The following is a 22,432-nucleotide window of genomic DNA, read 5'->3' on the forward strand; positions in this document are numbered from 1 at the left end:
TGTGTAAGCTATATAAATAATATTTCTTCATGAAAATCACGCTAATTATTAACATGATATATCTTGTGTATTTTTTACAAGTCGATTCTACGATTTTAACAGTTTTAAATATTTATATTTAAATCTCATATTTCGTAAATATCTCAATTTAAGAACCTATTGGTTTTTCTATTGTATCATTTTTTAGATTGTAATATTATGAATATATGTAGAATAATTTTATATCCATCTGCAATATAATTATTAATTAATTTTGATCTTGAATTAGGTCAATATATTATTTGGAATTAACATACAAAAATTATTTAATTTCAATATTTTAGAAAAGTAATTTATAAAACAAAAACAAAGTACAGAGTTATAGAAGTTATTCTTGTGAAGGAATAGGATAAACTTTATGATGACACATGTCTCGTACTTTTGTACACCCGTATTTATTTACCACTTGCGACTCATCGTCGTATAAATATGATTTCTTAATTTTGTATAATTATTGCACTCATTCATAATTTATTAGCGCATTGCGCCATGGCACTTTTATCTTGAAAAATATGGCTACATAATTACGGCACTAATACAAATGCATTTTCTCAGGCACATTATTGCACCGAGAAAAGTAAATCAATTATATAACATTGTATAGCAATTATATTAAAGTATTGCTAATAAATCTTTACAATCATTATCTTGATCGTATCCGGCAATTATCGCACGGAAGCTCGTATTCTGAATATCTAATATTCGTGTCGTCAAAAATCTCGCAATATCCTTCATTAATTCTTCATTTCATTGTGTATACCAACTTATCTTGAAGTATTTCTTCTATTTTTCCATATTAATTAATAGTAAGAAGTATCTTGGCATTTTAAGATAGAATAGGGCAAATATATATTTCTGGAATTATTCTTATAACAGGATGTTTCTTCATGAAAATCACGCTATAATTATTAACGTGATATATCTTGTACATTTTTTCTTGTACATTCGAAGTCGATTCTATTCATGATCAGCGTTTATCGTCACCATATTGTGACGTTACTCAAACTTCTCTCATCCAACTTTCTGTGTCTCTTATCATCGCTTTTCTCTTCTTGCGCTCGAAGTTTCCTCGAGCTGTTCAGGCTCTTCTTGGTGTTCCTGATTATCAATTTCTCCAACTTTCTGCCATTGCCTTCCTCAAAGATTTCCCGATATCTTCGAGATCTCGTTTCTCTTCCTCGTCTCGCAACATCGTCGTCGCTAAACGCGCAAATTTTTCGCTTTTTTGAACTATCACTTGGGAATTTGTTCATTATATTCTCATTAGAAATAGAATGGAATGGTTCGTCCTGCCATTTGTCGTTCTCGTTTTCGAAGGACAAGAGAGAGGACAAATTTACGTCTTTCTTACGAATGGGATTTCTATATTTTGCGGAGTTTGTTTTGAAGGCTGTCGTTCGATTTCTGCCGATATCGTGTCCAGATGAAACCCGATGATCCACAACGTCATCCTCTTCGTTCTGCCAATCGCTCTCCTCGAAAGTCGAGCTCGTAGAATGCTCGCAGCTAGCGAATCCTTCGAAACTTGTGGAACGATTTAAGTTTGCTAACCGATCCAAGCTTCCTAAACGATCGACGTTAGAATACAATTCAAAATTCCTTGATTTTCCCATTACGACTCGATCGCGCCTTTGATCAGCGTTGGGCGCAGCGGATGCAACCTCTGGCAGGATCGGTCTCAACCGGATCCTCCTGTAATTTGGAATTTTGCTGCCGTGGATCCTTCGACTTTTTTTAATCCCACCAAAAGTCTGAAATTTTAATTTCGCGAACTCCAGTGGATGATCCGCGAACTCATCCACCGGTGGCAAAGTCGATTCATCTTCAAGATCGTCGAGGTCCTCCCTTTCCCTCGGTCGGATTCTAATGCCGCCGAACGTGTGATATTTATATCCGCCAGTAGTCCAGAATCTCCTGCCACCGATCGACGATATCTCTTCACCGCCATCGTGACGATTGTTGTCTGCCACCCGATACAGTCGTCGCCAGCGATCCCGATCGCTGATCACCGAATCGCGCGAACCGATCCCTGAATCATGATCACCCAGATCGCAATCGTCTTGATGGTCCGACAAACCCCCACGATTAGCATCGTATCGCGGTACTATCGGTTCTTCAGCCTCGCGGTCGACATTTGCATCGTGATCGTTCGAAAATTCATTCCAATTCGCTGATGTTCTTCCAAAGTCTGTATCGACCTCCAAGTCTTCTGCCAGAACGTTATTCTCCTTTCTATCAACTATAGCTCCAAAATTTCTGAATCTTTGATCTCCTGTTGTGTCTTCAATCGTGCTTTCCCTGTCTTCGTTTATTCGCTCGTTCTCTATGACATTCTTGACTTGCTGGTTGTCGTCATCGTCGTCGTCGTGGGGTAACCGATCACTCACCAGCTTCAGATGCAGGAGGGGGTTGATCGCGAAATGTGGACTGGCAAGGGGATCGCGACAGCGTCGTCTAGGAAGACTACTGCGCAGCGAGGCGGCCTCGAATTGCTCGAGCTCGTGATGACTCACCTGTTGTTCGCGTTGCTCGTTTCCAGTACAACTCGATCGCTGGGACAGCGAGCTGCTCGGCCTGCTCGACATCGAAGACATCGTCGATCTGGCGGCCTGCTCCTGTCGTTCTCCGCTGGCCACTTTTGATTGGTTGATATAATAGTCCCTGCCGAATCTGTAGAAAAACCAATAAAATAGCGTGAAATAAAGTTTGAATTTTTGTTTATTTTTAATCCAGTTAATACTTTGTAAAAACATTTTTAATCGAAAACTATAGCCATAGGAAAAGAATCCCAAGAAATCATTTGTTTGAATTTTCCTTTTCCAAGCAAACTGGAATTTTTACACTTTTTAAAGTCTTTTTATAAAAGAAAAATATAAAAAGGGAAATTTTTTTTATATATTTTATTATTTCGAGGTAATTGGTGAAAGTTACCGTTTAATGTCCGGACAATCGGGTGCTAGGAGCGCCTCCAGATTCGCTTCGTTCAATTTTGTTAAGTCATAATGAGCTCTGAATAAAACAAGAGATCAAGTTGAAGGCTTTGCGACTATGATATTCGCATACATTCTCACACGATTCTTACCCTGAAATATCCGAACTTCTCGAATACTGTCTCTCCAAGCATCGTTTTCGTATATTTTCCTCGCTATAGGGATTGTTTTCGATCGGCGGCGCATTTTCCCATTTCTTGTGCTCGCGTTCTGCTATTGTACCTGTACGATATTATTCATTATTATGTTATCCGCGATATACTTATTATAATGCATGAGTATTCACATTTATGATTTTTATCGCGTTTTATTGCATAACATTGAGAATATTTTTTTAAGTTTACTAAACCTTTATTTTTTCATATATACTTTGAAAAACAACATAATATATATACATATATATTACAATTAATATTCTATTCCTTGATTCATGATTTCTTGTAGCATTTAAAAAAATACTTCTAAAAAAATTTTATATATGATTGATTTTAATTATATATTATATCAGTTATAATAACTTCTGCATTATTTTTCTCTATAAAAATTTTGTATTTAACTTAAGTAATAAATTATACTTCTTTTGTATAATTTTATATTAGAAAAAGAATTATTTTATTTTATTTTAAAATATATATTATAAAATATATTATAAAATTATATGAAAAAATATATTTTCTTGTAAATTCAACGGAAAAGTATATAATTGCGGTGGCAATGATTATATATAAGTTTATTATGAATAATTAAAGTTACCTGGACGTGGTGGGGCGCTTAATCGATCGTTTTCATCCGCTATATCGACGTGATTTTCACTCGTTGCATAAGATAATTGGACTTTGGTTTGTAAGCGTTCGCTGTATAAAAGGAAAAGAATTACGAAAGAAGTACAACGTGTCGCGACGGAATGATAGGAACAATTACCTAGCAGGATACGGAATTCATGCAATACCGAGTTGTATAGGGAACCGAACTATCATTGTCGCTTATTGCATGTTTATTTCGAAACAAAAAATTTTATTCATATTTATCGTATCCTTAGAAATTAGATGCATATGAAAAATCAGAAATAAAAATCAAAAGAAAGATTGACAAAAGAGCACGCATATAAAAATAATAAAAAAATACATTTAAACAATATATTCAAATGAATTAATTTTATTTTAACAATATATTTAAATGAATTTAATTTATAAAATATATAAAAAATAAATTGTAAATTTATTTTTTTCTAATGTTATTACAATTAATGAATGAAATTATGAGTTACAATTAATTAATATTTAGAAAAAAAGATATTTTTAGAATTTTACCTTTCTTGTTCTTCAGCTGAATTATTTTCCAATTCTTTGAACTGGTCGTTCATTGTTTTACTCATTTCGTCAGTCATCTCGTTTTCTCCAGAACAAACTTCGACTTTCGTCAGACTGTCTAGGTGCCTCTGGATCGCCGTGTCGTAGTGTTCGGTGTACTCGCTTTCTCGTTGGTCTTCATCTTCGTCGACGACGTTTCCCATTTGATCGCTCCTCTCGCTCGATTTTTCAAATTGCGTGTCCTTTCGCGCAGAACTTTCCACCGTGATTGCGATTATCCTTTCGCCGCAATCAGTTGTATTCTTAGGTTTCTCTTTGGCTTCGTCTTCTCCTTTTGTCGCCGTTATCAACGCAAAGGAACTTTCACTTAGTTTCTCTTTATCATTTACATGCTTGATTGTTTTCTTTTCCGAGATTTCTGGAGATTTCAATAATTTTTCACTAATTTTCTCGTCGAAACGCTCGCAAATTTTTTCAGACAAATTTTTTTCAATTTTTGTTTCTTGACAGATGTCGATTTCATCTTTTCCGAGTTGCATGGCAACATTTGGCACTTCTGAATTATTTTCCGTTTGATTATTTTTCGCATCGCATTCGGACGTCCTGGGAGTCCTCGGGACTACGTTGTTAATAGCTTCCATCAGTTCCTTCTCGATCTCTTCATCGGATTTCGTGGAAGAACACTCGGACAAATCTGACGTGTCCTCAGCATCTCTGTCGCCGATCAGGGCCTTGTAATACGCGTTAGAACTTGGTACTAACATAGCCACCGCGTCCGGCTGTGTTCGGGATGTTCTTCTTTTTTGGAATAGCCAATTGTCCTCCCAGGATTCGACGGGCGAGATTAGATCCATCGCGCGATCAGCGACATGACGTTTTGTCCTGGCCGAGTATTCATTGCGATCTAAATCTGAGGAATCTGACGATGATGATGGCGATGGCGACAACTCTCGCGGAGCTATTTCCATAAAAAATAAATAATCGCTTTTGTAATTCGTAATAAAATTATATTTTGTGTTTTATGGAAATTTATCATTATAAGATATTCTTATTTTCCGCATAAAAGAAAACACTATTAAGAGCAAATTTGGCGATGCTTAAAAGTCAAAATAATAAATTTCGAACAATTATAAATCAAGGGATTTATGATTTTACCAAATTAATCTTTTAAAGTATAAAATTATGATCTTATAAAATATATAATCTTTTTTAAAATGTATAGCCATATATATTTTATTTCGTTGATAATTTCGTATATTTTTATACACATTTTATACACATAAATGTGATGTTCTAAGTGAAAATTAAGCTACTAACGGTCAACGATATCCATTCCGAGTTCCGGAAATGGAACACGCCGGGTGCATTCGAATTCCATGACATCATTGCTCCGAAATTCATCATCATCCGACGTGATCGTAGTTACCTCCTCTATTTGTTCTTCCATCTGCAACGAGATTCGGTTTCTCGCTATTTTTTTCAAATACAGTATATGATATAATGATATTTTATAATTCAGAAAAATGTTTTACTGATGTAGGATTCTAGATATCGCAACAAAAATCGCTATTTTTTATATCTAGTAGAACATTTGTAACCTGTAGTGAATTTATAACATTAAATTTTAACAATACTTTCTGGAAATTTAACTTCCATTATCAAATATTAATCAATACATTGGTTAAATATGAATTTCCAGGTAGAATGATCCTTATGAGAAACGATTTTTCAATATCACAATTAAACTTTATAACAAATATGATTAGCCTAAAAAAACTTTTATTTTAAATCTTACTATTAGTTCAGATATAAATTCTATCACTGACATTTAAACTGATTAAGTGTAAAACATATATTACAGTTTTTGCTAATCATTTATCTATATCAGTTAATTCTTCGTACCTAAAAAATCACTATTGTAGCTGCGAAACCATTATTTTGAATGATTATATCGATTATATATATTGTATTATATCAATATATTATAGAAGAATTTAAATCGGACATAAAGATCTTTTATTCATCTTTTAATGCCTGATAGCATTACGTTTACGTTTCGCATTTTGCTAAAAATATGTAAATGCGATGTACATACCATAAAAGACACCGGTTCCCGATTATCTCCATTTCGTCTGATCGACGCGCTATGATTACCGTTGCATTCGCGACGATAGGACATATAACTCGCCGCGTCTTCCTCAAGGCCATGCTCGCTCTCAGCTGAAAGAGGAACATCATCTTCGTAAAAATATGACATCCCGTATTTTATGCGCGATAACATGTTAAGTAAATTCTACATACTCATGATATATTTCGCTTTAGGCGAATCTGTGTCATGTAGTACGTTGCTGTTGCCATCCACTCGTTCTCTTTGGAATTTTTCGACGACCTAAAATGTGCACCGTAAGTTTCATCATATTCGATTTAACAAGTTGCAGCATACATTTTAATTAATAATAAATAATATTAAAATTTTTATGCGATAATATAATCTCTCTCATGATTTATTCAAAGAATGTGCAAACTTAAATACAATGACAATAATTTATGTAAAAAGAAGTATGGCACGTTTCATGTTACGTAATAATTAATTTAAGAAAATACGTAGGTTTTATCTAATAATTAAAAAAATTGTATAATGCGGATTTTAATTTCTCTTACAATCAATTCGTGTGCAAATAAGATATTTATCGGTAAAAAATATTCTAACATGTTTAAACAACCTTATTGAGTATCGCGGTGGCGAGAAGGTCCTCGTAACTATGATCAGCGATTGGACGACCTTCTGAAGGATGCTCGGTATCCTCAGATGCACCCAATCTCGGTAACTTCCGAGCTTCCTCGACAGCTCGCTCGACGATCTCTTTGAGAGCTGCGTGCGCCGTAGCTGGCGAATCCATAGATGGTTTATCTGAAACATCGAAGGAAATCCATTGTTGAATATGACCAAAAAATACATCCCGATTCTCGATTTATCGCCAAATTCGAATATTACATCCAACAAATCTTCTCTAATTATAATACAAACTACACAAATTCTTAAATCCCTACATAAATTCTTAAATTCCCAGTTGTACCAGAAGCTTAAACGCACCAATTTCGATGAATTAGCCGCAGACTTTGACGACAGCGAGTTCATGTTGTTTCCATATTTAACCAATCATATCCTCATAACATCCATTATTAATATAAAGATCAAGAACTGTCTACATCAAAAGACAAGAGATCCTCCTTGAACGAAGGAGAAAATTGTAATATTTTTCTAACTTTTAACAATATTATTAGTCGTCCTCGACTCCACTATTACATTGATTCGCGGTCGATTGGCGATCCCATGGATCGATCGCGGTTTCCCGAGCGACTGTCGGGCAGTTGGTCGGCATCGGCACGACCGGCCGCAACTTTCTTCGGCCATGGTGATCGGAGCCATGGCGAGATAACGGCGATATATGGCCGGCAGCAAGTACCATCACAAATGCCACCGCATCTCCCTCGTAATTTCTCCGACGCGACCTGGCAAGGACGATACGTACTCGCGCGACCACTCCTCTCTCGCCGGTCTTGCGATTCATTCCGTTCTCTCTTCTGCCTCCTCCTTTTGCGTTTCATCTCGCCCGACGTGCGGAAACCTCGCGCGTCGCAGGTGAAATTCGCCGACCTCCTGAACTCTTTCCGCGGGAAACTCGAGGCACGCTCTTTTATCGGCAGTCACGTTTGCGGCCGCGATTTTTACCCCGTTTGTGCATTTTCACCCATCTTCATTTTCTAAATAATCGGTATTCTTTATACTTATTGCTTGGTTTGAAAGAATGATGATGCTATGTACTTTAAGTTGTTAATCTTTAACGAGGAAAGCGTATTTTCACAAATCTTGAGTCTTCAATTTTTACCCGAAAATTAAAAAATCGTCAGAAAAAATGTTGTCCTGTTTACCTTCTCGAATATTTAGAATAAACGTTAAAAAAATATTTTCGAAGGATTTCTTTGGAATTTTATAAATAATATTTTTTATATAATTTTTGATTGTTTTATATAATATTTGATTTTGATTATTTTATATAATATTTTATATAAAAATATATATATATAAAATATATATGAAAAATATCAGATTTCTATTATTTTGAAAATTTTCATTGACATTACGGGAATATTCTGTGTGATGATCTTCAATTATTCTCGAATATAAATATTTTCACGAGATAAAAATTCTTTTCTCGACAGAATAAATAAAAAAATCAAAAAAAGAAACGCGTATTAAATATATTATCCGTGATACTGTATATATGTAGATAGCATAGAGAAATAATAATCCCTCCAAGGACACGTCGAACAATTTGTAAATAAACATGTTGCGTGCTAACCGCGGGAGACGACCCTTTCTCTCTCTCTTTCTCTTTATACAATCATGAATCACACAGATGTTGGATACGTCGTGGATCACACGGACGCTTCTTCTGCACGCATAATCGATCCAGGGATCTCTTTCCGAGACCATCCAGCCTTGATCTCACGCCGTAGAAGGTGAAGGTCGACTACAGGTATTTCGCGCGCGAGACGACGACGTCTTAAACATAAGTCGTATGCATTATTAACCGGCGTGCAAGAAAGATTGCTTTAGCAAAATCGTTTTCTCGATATCCGTGAATGATGATGAAGCCAGTGACATCGCCGTTGGCCTTCAATCGATCTTTTACTTTCCTCGTTCGACTACATTAAGTGTGTTTCGGTAGCATGCGTGATGTAAAGGAACAATCATCGTGCATAATTAATGTAAAATATTCAGGTTTTTTTTTTTGCGTGATCAAATGGGGAAAACAAGAAGCTTGATCAATCGTTTGCGTGACTGCGACTTAATGTCAAACTTATAGAGAGAAGAATGATCTTGAAATAATAATCGTCGAGATCATTAAGTATTGATGTATGACATCAAAACATTATTAATTGAAAACTTGTATAATTCAGAGTCTGCATAAATTTTTTTATTACATAAATTTTTTTATCGATTTGCATAAGTTTTTTTTATTAATATGCTAATTTTTTTATGTGGTTTTATTTATGCTACAAATTTAATATTTCGGCTGGAAACGCAATACCATGCAAGTGCATTAGTTTTCTTTACAATTTATTTTACGAGAGCATCAAATTTAAAGAAATCAACATCGACTTTCTCACGATGTAACGTCAATTATCACACTATTGAGAAACAATACTCTATAAAATAACAATTTGGTTTACAGATAGATACTTTTCTATCTGTATGCGAATAATTTGATGGATAAACTCTATGTGAGACGCGATAACGAGTGTATTTTATGTGGGAAACTCGTTCCTCGCGGAGAAATTCAACGTTCATTTAATAACGATACCTTAATATAGCATGAACGAACTTCTCGCGCAAAAATCCGGATAACGGAAACGTAAAACCGTTGCGCCAAGACATTCCCTTTTTTTCGTTTTTCTTCGATCGCAACGTTATAAATAATCTATTGCATTCAGCGATTTCGAGAAGAGGTTACTGGACCAGTTTTGCGCGGAGAGAAAACGGCGATATCTCTCGCGAGGATGTGCGCCTCGAGAACGCATTTTCGTGCGAAAGTTCATGTACAATGAATGAGAAGACAAAATTTGTCGATGTGTTTTAATAGGAATAGTAACAGTTTGAAATATAAGAAGATATAGATAATATTTTTTTACTATTTAATCATAACTAGAAAAAATATAAATTGATATATAAATATAATAAAAATAAATATAGAAAAATAATTAAAGATATGTCAAATAAAATCGGAGTTTTATTTGCGAAAGTTTATTGCATGAAAAAAAGATATATATTTCCTATACTATATAAATAATAAAATATAAATAATAAAATCTTAATATACGCTTTTTAAATATTATAATATAATATAATATTATATGTCAGGTTATTATCAGATTTTCTTATTACATTTCAAGAAATGATGATCGTTGCAGTTCTTCATTTATCTATGGATTGTTTTGAGATAAAAAGATAACAAGTCGAAGTTTTTTGCAGCGGAAAGATTATAGTATACCGATGACGCATGTCTATTGTAACAAATATTGATAAAATGATATTTTATGATAACAAAAATTGTATGTTCAAATATGTGCACATCTATTAACAATATCGATTACTGCAAATAGTTCAACAAGTTCGTAATAGTTTCTATTTGTCGTATCAAGTTAATTTAAATTTGCTTTTCTCGGCTTTAGTTTCTCACATTTTTAACATTAATTAAAATCATACACATACATATATATGTATCTATGTATGTATAAATAATAGCTTGACATATAATAAACTCACAGTAAAATATATGGTATAATATAGAATTTATTTGAAAAATATGCTGAGTCAAACATACTTGAGAAAAATAAATGAATGTTTATTGCTGTAGCATAGATATTTACCATTTTTCTTTATGATCAGAACATAGACGAAATAGGCGACGATCAGACCACCAATCAATGTCAACATCTCTTCGGTCCACTGCAGTTGCATGAACTGCACCTTTCACATTCTATCGCCGACTCGATCGCAGGTACTCTATTTCCTCCTATTCTTTTATATTCTCTCGACTACCGGGATTTCTTCGCAAAAATTTGGGATGCAATGAGTAATAAGCTAACAATGAATCAGGCGCTTGCATACATCATACATTTACATATCAAGGAAATTGTCATTTACTTGTTAAGTATAAGACTTTATTATTTCTTTTGATAACGATAATCTCTTTTGTAAGGTGTATCATATATATTCCTTGCAAATTTTAAAATTCCTCTTAATTTAAAAATATAAGTAACATTTCTTAGCAATTTCTTGAAAAATGTGATAATGCTTTTCTCAGAAACTTGTAACGAAAATTTTTTTTCTAAAGAAACCGCGTATTTAACATTTATTATCTCTTAAGGAAACTAATCAAAAAAGTGTAATTTATAACTACTTTCGATTTTAGAAAAGAAAAAAAATAATGCCATATGTTATGAAATTATTTCACGTTATAGGCTTAATTTTAAAGCTGTAAAAGAAAAATTCATATTGAAAGCTTCGATTCCGAGTTAGGAGTTATCATGCGATAAAATGATAAGTTCGGCGATAAATCATACGAATTATATTTTGATTGAAGTAAGTACTACCGAATCTACTACCGTACGAAGGGTTAATTAGGAGTGTCAAGATTTTGACATACGTATATTAATTTTGACGAAACTTGTGCGATAATGTCGACTTATTTTTCTTTTTTTTTACGAGTGATTTTAAAATTCTCATTTAGCTATTGCTTACATAGCAAATAGTGAAGCAACCGAGCAAAGGTGATGGTAGTGATATTCAAACTTTAAGATTGCTCTTGAACGCACTTCCGTATTTTTTATTATTACTTTTATTATTATCGTTATTATCTCTGTGTTGTATGCGGTCGAAGTCTTTTTATGTCGGATATAGTCGGGCATATCACGTTTTTCGATGCTTTTCGTATGCATGACTTTAGTTTGCATGCCAAATAGACATACGATATGCATGGAAATATTACATAAATACTCTTACGTAAAATCGCCTGTTAATATTAATACGAAAAATTAAACTTTTTGCAATCATTATTTTAAATTATAAAACACCTATTTGAATATTTAATATAGTTTCGTAAAAATTAAAAAATTGAATATTATTTAATAATATTAATTTATATCGGTTTTGAGATTTTTTTGCTATTATTAATATTATGTTTCTTTTTACATTAATATTATTTATGTTAATAAAATTATCTTAATGTTTACTTACGTTTTTATTAAACTGTTTACGTCACTTTTATTAGAAATATTAATTATTATAATAGCCAACTCTGAGTTCTACGTCGTACTTGATAACAGTATCATAATTATTTATGGAAAATGAATATTTATCTTTTGTGTCATTTTTATAGAATGTGTCCAATTTCTACTATCGTTAATTACATATATATCTTTTTTATATCTAAATTGAAGAGAATTAAAAACACTCACAGAGCAGGATGCTAATTGTTTTGATTTTCAACGTGAAATATTTTTAAAAACACTCTTCAGATAAGCGCTCTAAATGAGAAAATAACAAGCATTTGTGAGAGATATATTGTACGATACAAGTGTATAAACTTTACGTTCTTACGATTCGGCGAGCAAAGCATCGTCACATTTTTCAAAAACATGTCACGATTGTAAAACGCTTATAGTTACAAAATTAATTACTCCTAGCATTTTCGTAGTTTGCATAAAAATTATTCTCATGTCATCATCAACACGCTGAAAAGATTTAATTGAAAGTCACAATCTCATTTCTCGGTTTCAAAGCATCTAGTTTGTTCAGTTGTATCACGCGGTTGATAAAAGATTATTATGCGTGACGATAACAAGAACTAAATAAGATCATTTTTTTCTCGACATGCGAGAATCCTTTTGCGATTTATCCTAGCTAGACGGCATTTACTGAAAACCTACTTATGCGACCTCATTCATTAGATTATTTATATATTTATGAAAACAGTACAAAAATATTTGAAAAGATATAAAACTGGATTAATTATACAAACCAGAAAAATGACATGTGCAAAAATATAGTTTTCTCGGCAAAAAATATTTCCAAGAATTCTTTTCACAATATTTTTGACAGCAAATTTGTAAATAAGTTGAAAATAAGTTGATAAAATTACAAAAAGCACATAATAATTGGAATGAAAAATAATAGTCTGTCAAATAACGCAATTAATTTGATCACATTAATGTATTATTTTATACAAATTTTCGAGATTTATATAACAAACAAAATTTATGATTTTTCAAAAAATTTCTTAGAATTCCAAAAAATTAATGACATTAGAAAATGACATTAGAAATTGACTTTATTTTTCAAAAAAAGCAATCAAAATTTTTAATATCAAAAATACAAATACTTTTATATGATATATAAAATAAAGTTTGATTAATTAAAAAAAATATATGATTATAACTCAACAACTTTTGTACAAAAGATTTTAATTTCTAAGATCGTATGTTGCTATTTCAATCTGGTCGTATAAACTATAAACTATGAGCTCTGCAAACGCAAGAATTTTTTTGCGCTTATAAAAACCAAATCATTTATTAGATTGATTGCGCATGAAGTAGGATCAAAAGTACCGGTGAATGTCCAGACCGCGTTTCAAGGCCTTCGAATCAATTTCTCGAACGTGAGAAGATCCATCATTCTTCTACTTCTATTGCCGATATCGCTTCTTATCGCGCCTCCGTCATTAGTGTCGACCTTGATGTATTAATAAACACGAATTTTTCAGGGAAACTACGATTTTTTCGTTTCATTCGATTGTAGATCATCAAGATGCGATCACTTTTATTTTTCTAGATGTTTTAAGACCGACAAAACTGACACAATCAATATAATTATATGATCGCTAATTTTTAATAAATATAAGACATCGTTTGCGAAGCTTTTCTCTTTTTCTTTTTCATCTATCTTGAAGTAATAAGTAATGACAATAAAGTAATAAGATTCATCTGCAAAATTGTATGTTTAATCTTTGTAATTATCGCGAGAGATTAATATATTTGTTATGAAAAAATTGTTAAATTAATTATATTGAATTTTTTAGATTTTAAACTGAATTTTTAAATTAATGAAGTTAAAGAAGTTTCTCATTATTTGATATTTTAAATTTTCTATATTTGACGAAATGTATGACGACACTATTATCAAAAAAAAATTCATTAAAATTTAATATTAAAATTTATATAATTATAATTTTATGTAACATGTGTCTCATTTGAAACATAAAAAATTCTGTTTTTCTTTCTCCCTCTCTCTCTTTTTTTACGAAAAAATATAATAATAACAAAAAAAAATATTACGTTTCTGAATAAGAAATTCAATTTTGCATAACAAATATCTCTTAATCTCTGTCAATTCACCCATTTCTTATCGAACACGCATTCATACATTTTTAATCAGACCGTCTTTGATAGTTATACCGATTCATCGTGAGCAAAGTCGAATGTTCATAATCGTTCTCGGAGGTCAAAGATCAGCTGTTACGCTTGCCAAACGACACCTAGCCCTTCTTCTGTCACTTCGTTTTTCGCGCAATTCCTTCGTCACCGTACTTATTCGCGTATACTTCTTTTTTTCGTCGCCACGACTAATTTTATCGTCGGCTCTTAATCACGCGCGTAAATCGCGCGAAATCTCACTCGCGCGCTCTCGTACCGCTCGCTCGCGACTGAATTCAAAGACGACACGCACATCGTGCGCCGTTCGTCCTCGTCCACCTGTGCGACGACGATGTACAACCTATGGCTTCTCCTCATAGTGGGGAGTCGCTCGTATTTGCGAGAGAACGCGCCTCTATCGCGAAATCGCGCGCCGCGTCGCCGGATTCCGAGGGGGAGACTCCCCCCGGTTTTGTGGGACCACGATGGCCCGCATTCGCGGCGCGCGTTTATCGCTAATTACGGCCGAGTAGTCTCAAGTCTCGAAATTAGGCCCCCGGTAAACTGTAATCCTCTTGCGGTTCCAATTAATTTCGACATGTTGATACTTTAATTCTCCTGAGATAATTATTTCGAATGAAAGGAACATCTGGGTAGAAATTTATAATTTTTACTTCTTCGATAGAACATTTATCAAATATTTATAGGATATTTTATAGTATATTTAATAGAGAAATATTATAATTTTTTACAATTAAAGAAATATTATTTTTTACAATATAACATATTAATTAATTATAAAATATTAATATTAAAAAATTAAAATAAAATGCTTTTAATTTATTTTACATAAAACATGTATGCAAAAATATGTAAAAAAAATCGAAAGCATTTTTTTAACTTTTTAATATTAATACGATCATAAAAATTTATAGTATTCCAGATTAAAAGCGTTTTGTTAATTAATTTCTTTTAGAATAACCGAATGATGAAAAGCTTTTACACATTTTTGCTAACTAGTTTATATAAAAGTAAGCATGAGACATAGTAAGATGTAATATAAGCCGTGTAATCGCATAAATATTTACAAATAAATTATAATTTACCAGTAAAGCGTAATCGTATGTCTAAACAATTAGCTTTAAATATGTAATAGAATTATCTTTTATATTTCTGAAAACGTTAATTACTACATATCATGCGCATTAATTTAAAAAATATAGAGCTTTTTTCGCTTAAAATATCATTATTCTCATTTTTTTATTGTGATGCAATTTTAACAATGAATGTCTGCAATTATTAGCACGACGTATACCACAAGAGCTTAAGTTCGCGAAGCCACACAACTTATGTAGTAAAAGAATTGGAGCGATACCAGTCATGTGGCGATACCAATAGTCGTTCGCGTTCGCCACGTTATGGTCTAACAAACGTTATCGCGCTGACGCTAGACGCGGTTCTATATCTATTGCTCAGTCATGCGACAATGACTTTTTACCTCTTCTTCAAATGAAATCCGAAAAAAGAGCCGTTCGTGCCCGTATGAGAGAAAGCAAAAGTAATCGCTCGAATTGCGTGAGATTCAATTTCATATCATTTCCTGGAGTAGATTGAAATTATTACGATTTTGATTACGATATAGGGATATGACTTTAACTTCGCAAATCCCGCGATATTAGTAAGTAACCGACACCAAATTAATCAATCGTAACTGTGTAAATGTCACCTCGATTCGCGGAAGAGTCACGGAACTCGTTTCCCTTATCTACGAATGTTGCCTGGGTGCTTTTACTGACGACCTGAATTTTCTTATGCATTTGTTTGTTAGATCTAGCCTATAAGTATAGAATGTATTAGAATGGATAAGTAAAGTTACTAACAGTCTCGTTGATTGATTAACGTTGTTTTCTCAACGAAAATGTGTCAGTGGAAATAATCGATTTTTTTAATAGCGAAAAAAATGAAAGGATTATTTATAAGTTATAAACTATAAATCCTCTTCCCCCTTTGCAATTTATATATGCAAAAACGAAACGTAAAATTTTTACCAATATGCTATTTGGAAATTATTGAAATTTATTAGAATGTATTGTGTAGAAAATTTAAAATTCTCACATACGAAGCAAACACACACATAAAAAAGCACACACACATTATGTACGCATGTATATATGTGTATGTATATTTATAAAATGAAAAAATTATAATAAAAATACAGACTTTCAATAAGTAAGTAAAAAAAGGATAAAAAATATTGAAAAAGACCTCAAAAGTTGCATGAAAAATTAACGTTGTTATAAACAAAAATTATTATTTTTTAAAGATCTCATGAATAAGAATATAATTTCATAATTAGAATCTGAAAGAGCTCCATTCAATCCGATATTTTTGTTCATATATTCGTATGTTCAATTAGAAATTCTTGATAGTCATGTTTTGTATTAAACAATATGAGCTCTGTTGATTTTTTTAAGATTATTTATTTCAAGAAAGAGGAAAAATAATTGATCAACAATTTCTTCTTCTAAATACTAGATGTATGTCTATTTTAATGCAAAGAGGACGATATGATGCAATTGAAAAGGAAAAATATACAAATATAATTTATTGAACGCAGATTTCAAAAGTAAATTACATACATTGTAAGTAATAGATTTTCAAACATAAACAAGGACTTTATACTTATATCATATTCATTTTCTGTTGCTATTATGAGATTCCTGTTGATTGCGCGATCGATGTAATAACAATCAATATGGTAATCAACTTCGACTTGACTGACAAAATATCACATCATATTTAAGGCTTCTATGCCGATATTCGAAGCAATAGTTATATACAAAAGAGTACGCGATATATCTATTGCGCTGAGAAGTGTGATACATGAACATTCGCATGGAAGATGAGTTTCTTTATTTGAGAAACTGTCAGGTAAGACTTCAAAACTGGTGATTTCATACAAATAATTTATTCGCGAATTTTAAGATTTATTCAGATAAGATGCAATTGCGAAAATCGACTACAAAATTGCGATGTGATATCATTTTGAAAAATGAAGAAACCAAAAACGTGGAATGAAAATATACAAGAATATATTCAGTAAATTTTATTTTATGCAGATCTCAAATTTGTGGAACTTTGTGAAATAAATAAAATCAATTTTGATCATAAATGTGACAAGAAAAAGAAAAAAATATTTTTCTTTTAATTTTCAAAATCAATTTTCTCAGTAATATGTACGCGAGAAATTTAAAAAATAATTTTTTTTATAAATTTATAATTTTTATTTATGTATCTTTTTATTTATTTTTTTCACGTATAATTTTTAAATTAATTGAACCATCAGTTGCCAAATAATTTGTATGTTTGCGTATGTATAATATTTAAGATCTGTATGTTCTTTGTATTTAGAAATGCCAATATTGTGAGAACACATAAGGATTTAATTATTTTATTATTGTAACAATATATATTTGAAAAAAAATTAAATTACCTTATAACTCTTTGAGCGTTAGTTGCGGAGAAAAGAAATACGAAGAAAATCTTTAAATGAAGTGTTTCAATTGATTTGCATAAATGATGCACTTTATCCTTCTATGTTTTTATAATGTAACGCATTATAAATGCGTTATATTACAAAAAATGTATAACACGTTCTCGCGACTTGTATCTGATTGTGAGCTTCACCTCAATTGCTCTGACCTCAAAATGGTAGATTGGCTACTTATGTTGTATACGTTAAATTTCTCTCACTCTGATATCCAAAGATTACCAAGCAATAAACGGTTTCATGCAATTAATTGCATATTGGGCATTGTTCATGGCTAAAAGGACCGGAAATGCAACACTCATACATTGCAAAGGTTTCAAATATATTTTTTGATAGGAATTATTTTTTCCCATAATTATTCCAAATTGTTCTTTCACGTAGCAGTTTGTAAATAGTATCGCATTTCATCTAAAAAGTGCAAAACTATATTGTAGGCAATAAGATTAAGTTATAAATTTATAAAGCTTTTTTATATATATAAAATAGATTTTTTTTCTATATAATAATATAATATTACTATTAGATTTTTATTGTAATAAATTTTTATCAGAATAATTTATTACAATAAATCTAATAGTAATATTACATTGTTATTTAGAAAAATAGAATCTAATATTACATTATATATATATATATTTTTTTTTCTTTTTCGTATATATATCTATTTGATGCAATATAGATTTTTTGTTTTATTTTCGATTACTGAACATGTCAGCTAAATCAAGTGTCTTGGATGAGTGATAAAAGAGGACATTCTCCAAAAGAAATATATATCTTGAGCAGATGAGTTGATAAACCTGCAATTTTATCATACTTTCGCAAAATATATCAAAAATTATTTAGAGACGATGTAAATAAATTGATAAGTTTACGGTTTCGTGAATTTAAATCATATCATGATTAGGCATAAATCGAAAGAATAACAGATAGTTATTGCCATATATAGGTAATATGCGATACAAAAAAGTTGAAAAGTTACAAATTATTATCGAATATAATATACTAATATACTATATAATATATTATTGAATAAATTAATAAAAATAATAAAATCAGATTAAATTGAAATTGAAATTTGTTCCTATCATAAGAAAATTTTAAAGTAGCATAATTAATAGACATATTTTGACATACTATAACTATAAACATCATTGAGAATATCATGGGAATTTTTATTGTATAATGAAATATTTTATTTATTTATATGTTGTTGAAAACATTCGAAAGAGTTCATAATTCATAAAGAACAAACTTTTTAATCGACTATCTTTCATATTTATTAACTTATAAATATTAACAATTTTAATCTTTAAATTAATTAATTAGTTTATTATAATGAATTTTTTAGTGTATTGTAATTATAATAAATATATTTGCTTTTTTATTGAATTTCCATTTTCATAGCAAAGCTTGGACATTAATAAGCGATATATGGACTGTTTTTAAAAATATGAATGAGAATTACGTCATTTAAATTCACACACAAATATAAGAAAATTTACAATACTCGTCAATTATTGTATTCCTTAAAATTTTTTCATATTTCGACGTTCTTTGCTAGTAATAACCTCGTTATCAAATTCGAAAAAAAAATAATAAGACTTGACATTAGATTATTTGTTATAGTCCGAAACACTATAGTATTTTGTTGTTTTAGTATTATTTTTATCTAAGTATTAAAATGGCACGACGCGACAAAAAATTCGCGAACCGCGTAAACGTTATCTCAGCGAATTACGCGCGAAAATTCTAGAATTGCGAAAATGCAAATGAAGGGTTTCAACTTTAAACCATCTTTGCTTACATTTAAGGCTAAGTTATCCACGTTGAGAAAGAAACGAATAAAAATACTTTGGTTTTATATAATAAAAAAATTACAAATTCTATAAAAGAGAAACTGCTACTACAAGATATACTACAAGATATAAGCTATTGGCGACCTTTGAAGGTCCGCGAATTTTCAAATTCCTTACGGCGATATTCCACATTTCGTACCTTTCACAGCGGAACATATTTTTTAGGAATGTGTTATACAAGTGTTATACAAATTTTATATCTAATGAATGAAAATAAAAAGTTTTTTTCAAAAAGCAAAACATGTAAAGTGTTATAATGAATATGGCAATAAGTATAGATTTACATAAGTATAAATTTACATTTACATTATATTATATAATTACATATAATTGTCACCACACCAAACATTCTATTTATTTTATGACATTTATTTATTCAAAATAAAAGGTTTATATTTATAATTTTACTTCAAGTTTTCATCGTTATTATTCGACATTTTGCATGAAAGTTTCCAGAGAATATTTTTTAGATATGATTAATTTTTGTATGATTAGGTATGATTAATTTTATTATATTGTGAGGTGATAGAAATTTGTACTTTGTATAGGACTTTTAAACATGCAGATAATCGAATTTAAAATTGCGATATTAGTCGATAATTATTTATAGGACTATCAAAACACCGATATCACGATAAATTTTTAAGCATACTATTCCATAATATATTGAAAGTATATTATTAAGATTTCATTACATTTTTATTAATCTATGATTAATCACATAAAATACAGCAACTGTTTTTATTATAACAGCATATCATAGCAAAGTAATATACATTTCATTAACATGATGTAATATTTATTTTTAAAATCAGTTAAAATCTGTAAAAATCAGTTTCAGATCAAGCGAATGCGTTTAAATGATTGCAAATGGATATTAGCAAGAAGTCTTAATTAATAAATTGATAAAATATTTTATAAAAAAAATTTATAAATATTAAAAGAAATTAATAATTAACACTAGTTTACGCTAGTTTGTTGTTACTGCTTAGTGATTATTCGTGCTTGTTTATTTGATCTGTACCGATTACAAGAATTCATGACATAATTCTAATTTTGATAAAGATTGAGATAGAATTTTTTAATTTTGATAAATAAAATTATTGGAAAATATACATACATTTAATTAAGAAATATGCTTTTCTAATGAATCCTGGAAAAATCACAAAAAATGTATTTTTTTTAAATTTATATATAAAATTAATATTAGAATTCGATGTGAAAAAGATATATAGTTATTTGGAGATCTTTTCAATTCTTTTTTTTTATCAAGTGTGATGGTAAATGTTAAAAATATCTCCTCAAGATTTTTATTATTTTGTATGACTGAAATTAAAATGTTTTACAAGTTTTATTTTTATTGCATTTTTACCGAATTATTCCATCTTTTTGGCTTTCCAATTGATTCAAAATTTATATTAGTAACAAGGATGTTTTCTTCCTGATTCATTTAATTAAAATGAGCAGAATATGCCGTGGCAATTTAAATAATGATATAAACTCTGCTTAACTTCTGCTTTTTTATAAATGTGAATTAATAGTCTTTCACAAATATTTCTGCACGAAATGTTCATGCAAAATGGTCAAGTTTTTTAAGACAAGCTCTCTTCCAAGACCTACTATTATTAAGCTATATTTTTCTTATCCCAAGATATCTTTTAACATATACAATAATAATTTATGTTTTTCACATGTAATGTTAATTTTTTATAAAAATTATAGGATATTTTTTATTGTTTAATTTTATCGGAACTTTTCTTATTTTATATATAAAGAATTTATAGTTTACATATGTTTAATATATATTAGCGATTATTAAATGTCAATAAGATTGTTTAATATTAGCGATTATTAAATGTCAATAAGATTGTTTAATATTGATATTCTTCGGATGAGTCAGATACGATGACTTAATGATTATCATACGACAAGATCGACGCAATTATTTATTATTTCCTTTATAATTCCCTTCAATTAACGAATCAGGTAATCAGAAATCTATCCTTCAAGTCAGAAATTGCAGTGATTCATTCAAAAAGAAGCGTTGTATTGCAAGATTCTCCGATTCAGATTTCGTATTATAATTCCCATGACAATTAATTTTTTAGTCACAAATCGTTTTGCATAAAAAAATCAGTGAAACAACTCTCTCGCTTCACAATTAACTAAATATTTGAATTTCAAAAATCGTAAACATTATTTGCTGTTTTATTTTTAATTATTTTTAATTATTTAAATATATTTTGCATTCTCTGAGATCTTAAGTAATTTTTGAATTATTAGAAATTCTTGAAAATGAATTATTATTAATATTAATTCAATATTTATATTATTGCAAAATATATGTACTATTGAAATGTAATATCAAACAGACGATTACTATAGAAATTAGTATTTCTAGAATTTTTAGACTATTGACAAGAATATTTACGACCACCTTCGAAGTATCTTTGGAACTAACTCGTCAAAGTTGATGTTTCAACTTTCGCCATGGGGAATCTACCGTTAAATGGCGATCGCCTTTCAGATCTACTTTTTGAGTCGTTCGACTGTTTCTTTCTTTAATATGTTCGTACTATCATGTCATTATAAATAACAAAGCTGATCGCGCGAAGGATCGAGTATTTTTTTTATAATTTATATCCAATTAAATAAGCTCTTTCTAAAGAACATTTGTTTTTTTCATTAATTAAAATTTTCCATGACATT

General features: G+C 30.4%; 2 protein-coding genes across 22 annotated transcripts in view; one reads left to right on the forward strand and one right to left on the reverse strand.

Annotated features, from left to right (window-relative positions):
• The window catches only part of LOC145966143 (choline/ethanolamine transporter flvcr2b), an 89,006-nt gene that overhangs the window by 7,704 nt on the left and 58,870 nt on the right, over nt 1–22,432 (forward strand). For 4 of the 6 annotated variants that reach the window (XM_083089989.1, XM_083089987.1, XM_083089983.1 and 1 more), the window contains exon 3: nt 10,794–10,905. The exons of 1 other annotated variant lie outside the window; for it this stretch is intronic. The gene's annotated coding sequence lies outside the window, so the exon portion shown is untranslated. Of the gene's footprint in view, nt 1–10,710; nt 10,906–22,432 lie in introns of those variants that run through there. One more of the 6 variants, XM_083089986.1, reaches the window with a different exon arrangement.
• The window catches only part of LOC145966141 (uncharacterized), a 71,586-nt gene that overhangs the window by 6,285 nt on the left and 42,869 nt on the right, over nt 1–22,432 (reverse strand). For 4 of the 16 annotated variants that reach the window (XM_083089963.1, XM_083089967.1, XM_083089966.1 and 1 more), the window contains 9 exons: nt 7,063–7,250; nt 6,641–6,728; nt 6,435–6,577; nt 5,657–5,786; nt 4,340–5,297; nt 3,783–3,883; nt 3,122–3,251; nt 2,971–3,048; nt 416–2,709 (listed from right to left, as the gene is read on the reverse strand). In XM_083089963.1, coding sequence (XP_082946089.1) covers nt 1,020–2,709; nt 2,971–3,048; nt 3,122–3,251; nt 3,783–3,883; nt 4,340–5,297; nt 5,657–5,786; nt 6,435–6,577; nt 6,641–6,728; nt 7,063–7,250 — 3,506 coding nt within the window. In that variant the 3' untranslated portion in view covers nt 416–1,019. Of the gene's footprint in view, nt 1–415; nt 2,710–2,970; nt 3,049–3,121; nt 3,252–3,782; nt 3,884–4,339; nt 5,298–5,656; nt 5,787–6,434; nt 6,578–6,640; nt 6,729–7,062; nt 7,251–7,433; nt 7,454–10,774; nt 10,989–12,143; nt 12,228–13,513; nt 13,638–14,299; nt 14,671–22,432 lie in introns of those variants that run through there. The other 12 variants (XM_083089965.1, XM_083089968.1, XM_083089972.1 and 9 more) reach the window with 11 other exon arrangements.

The sequence above is a fragment of the Camponotus vicinus genome, unplaced genomic scaffold (genome assembly GCF_025532165.1).
Source record: "Camponotus vicinus isolate PSW18456_S1 unplaced genomic scaffold, iyCamVici1.0 SCAF_2, whole genome shotgun sequence".
NCBI lineage: Eukaryota > Metazoa > Arthropoda > Insecta > Hymenoptera > Formicidae > Camponotus > Camponotus vicinus.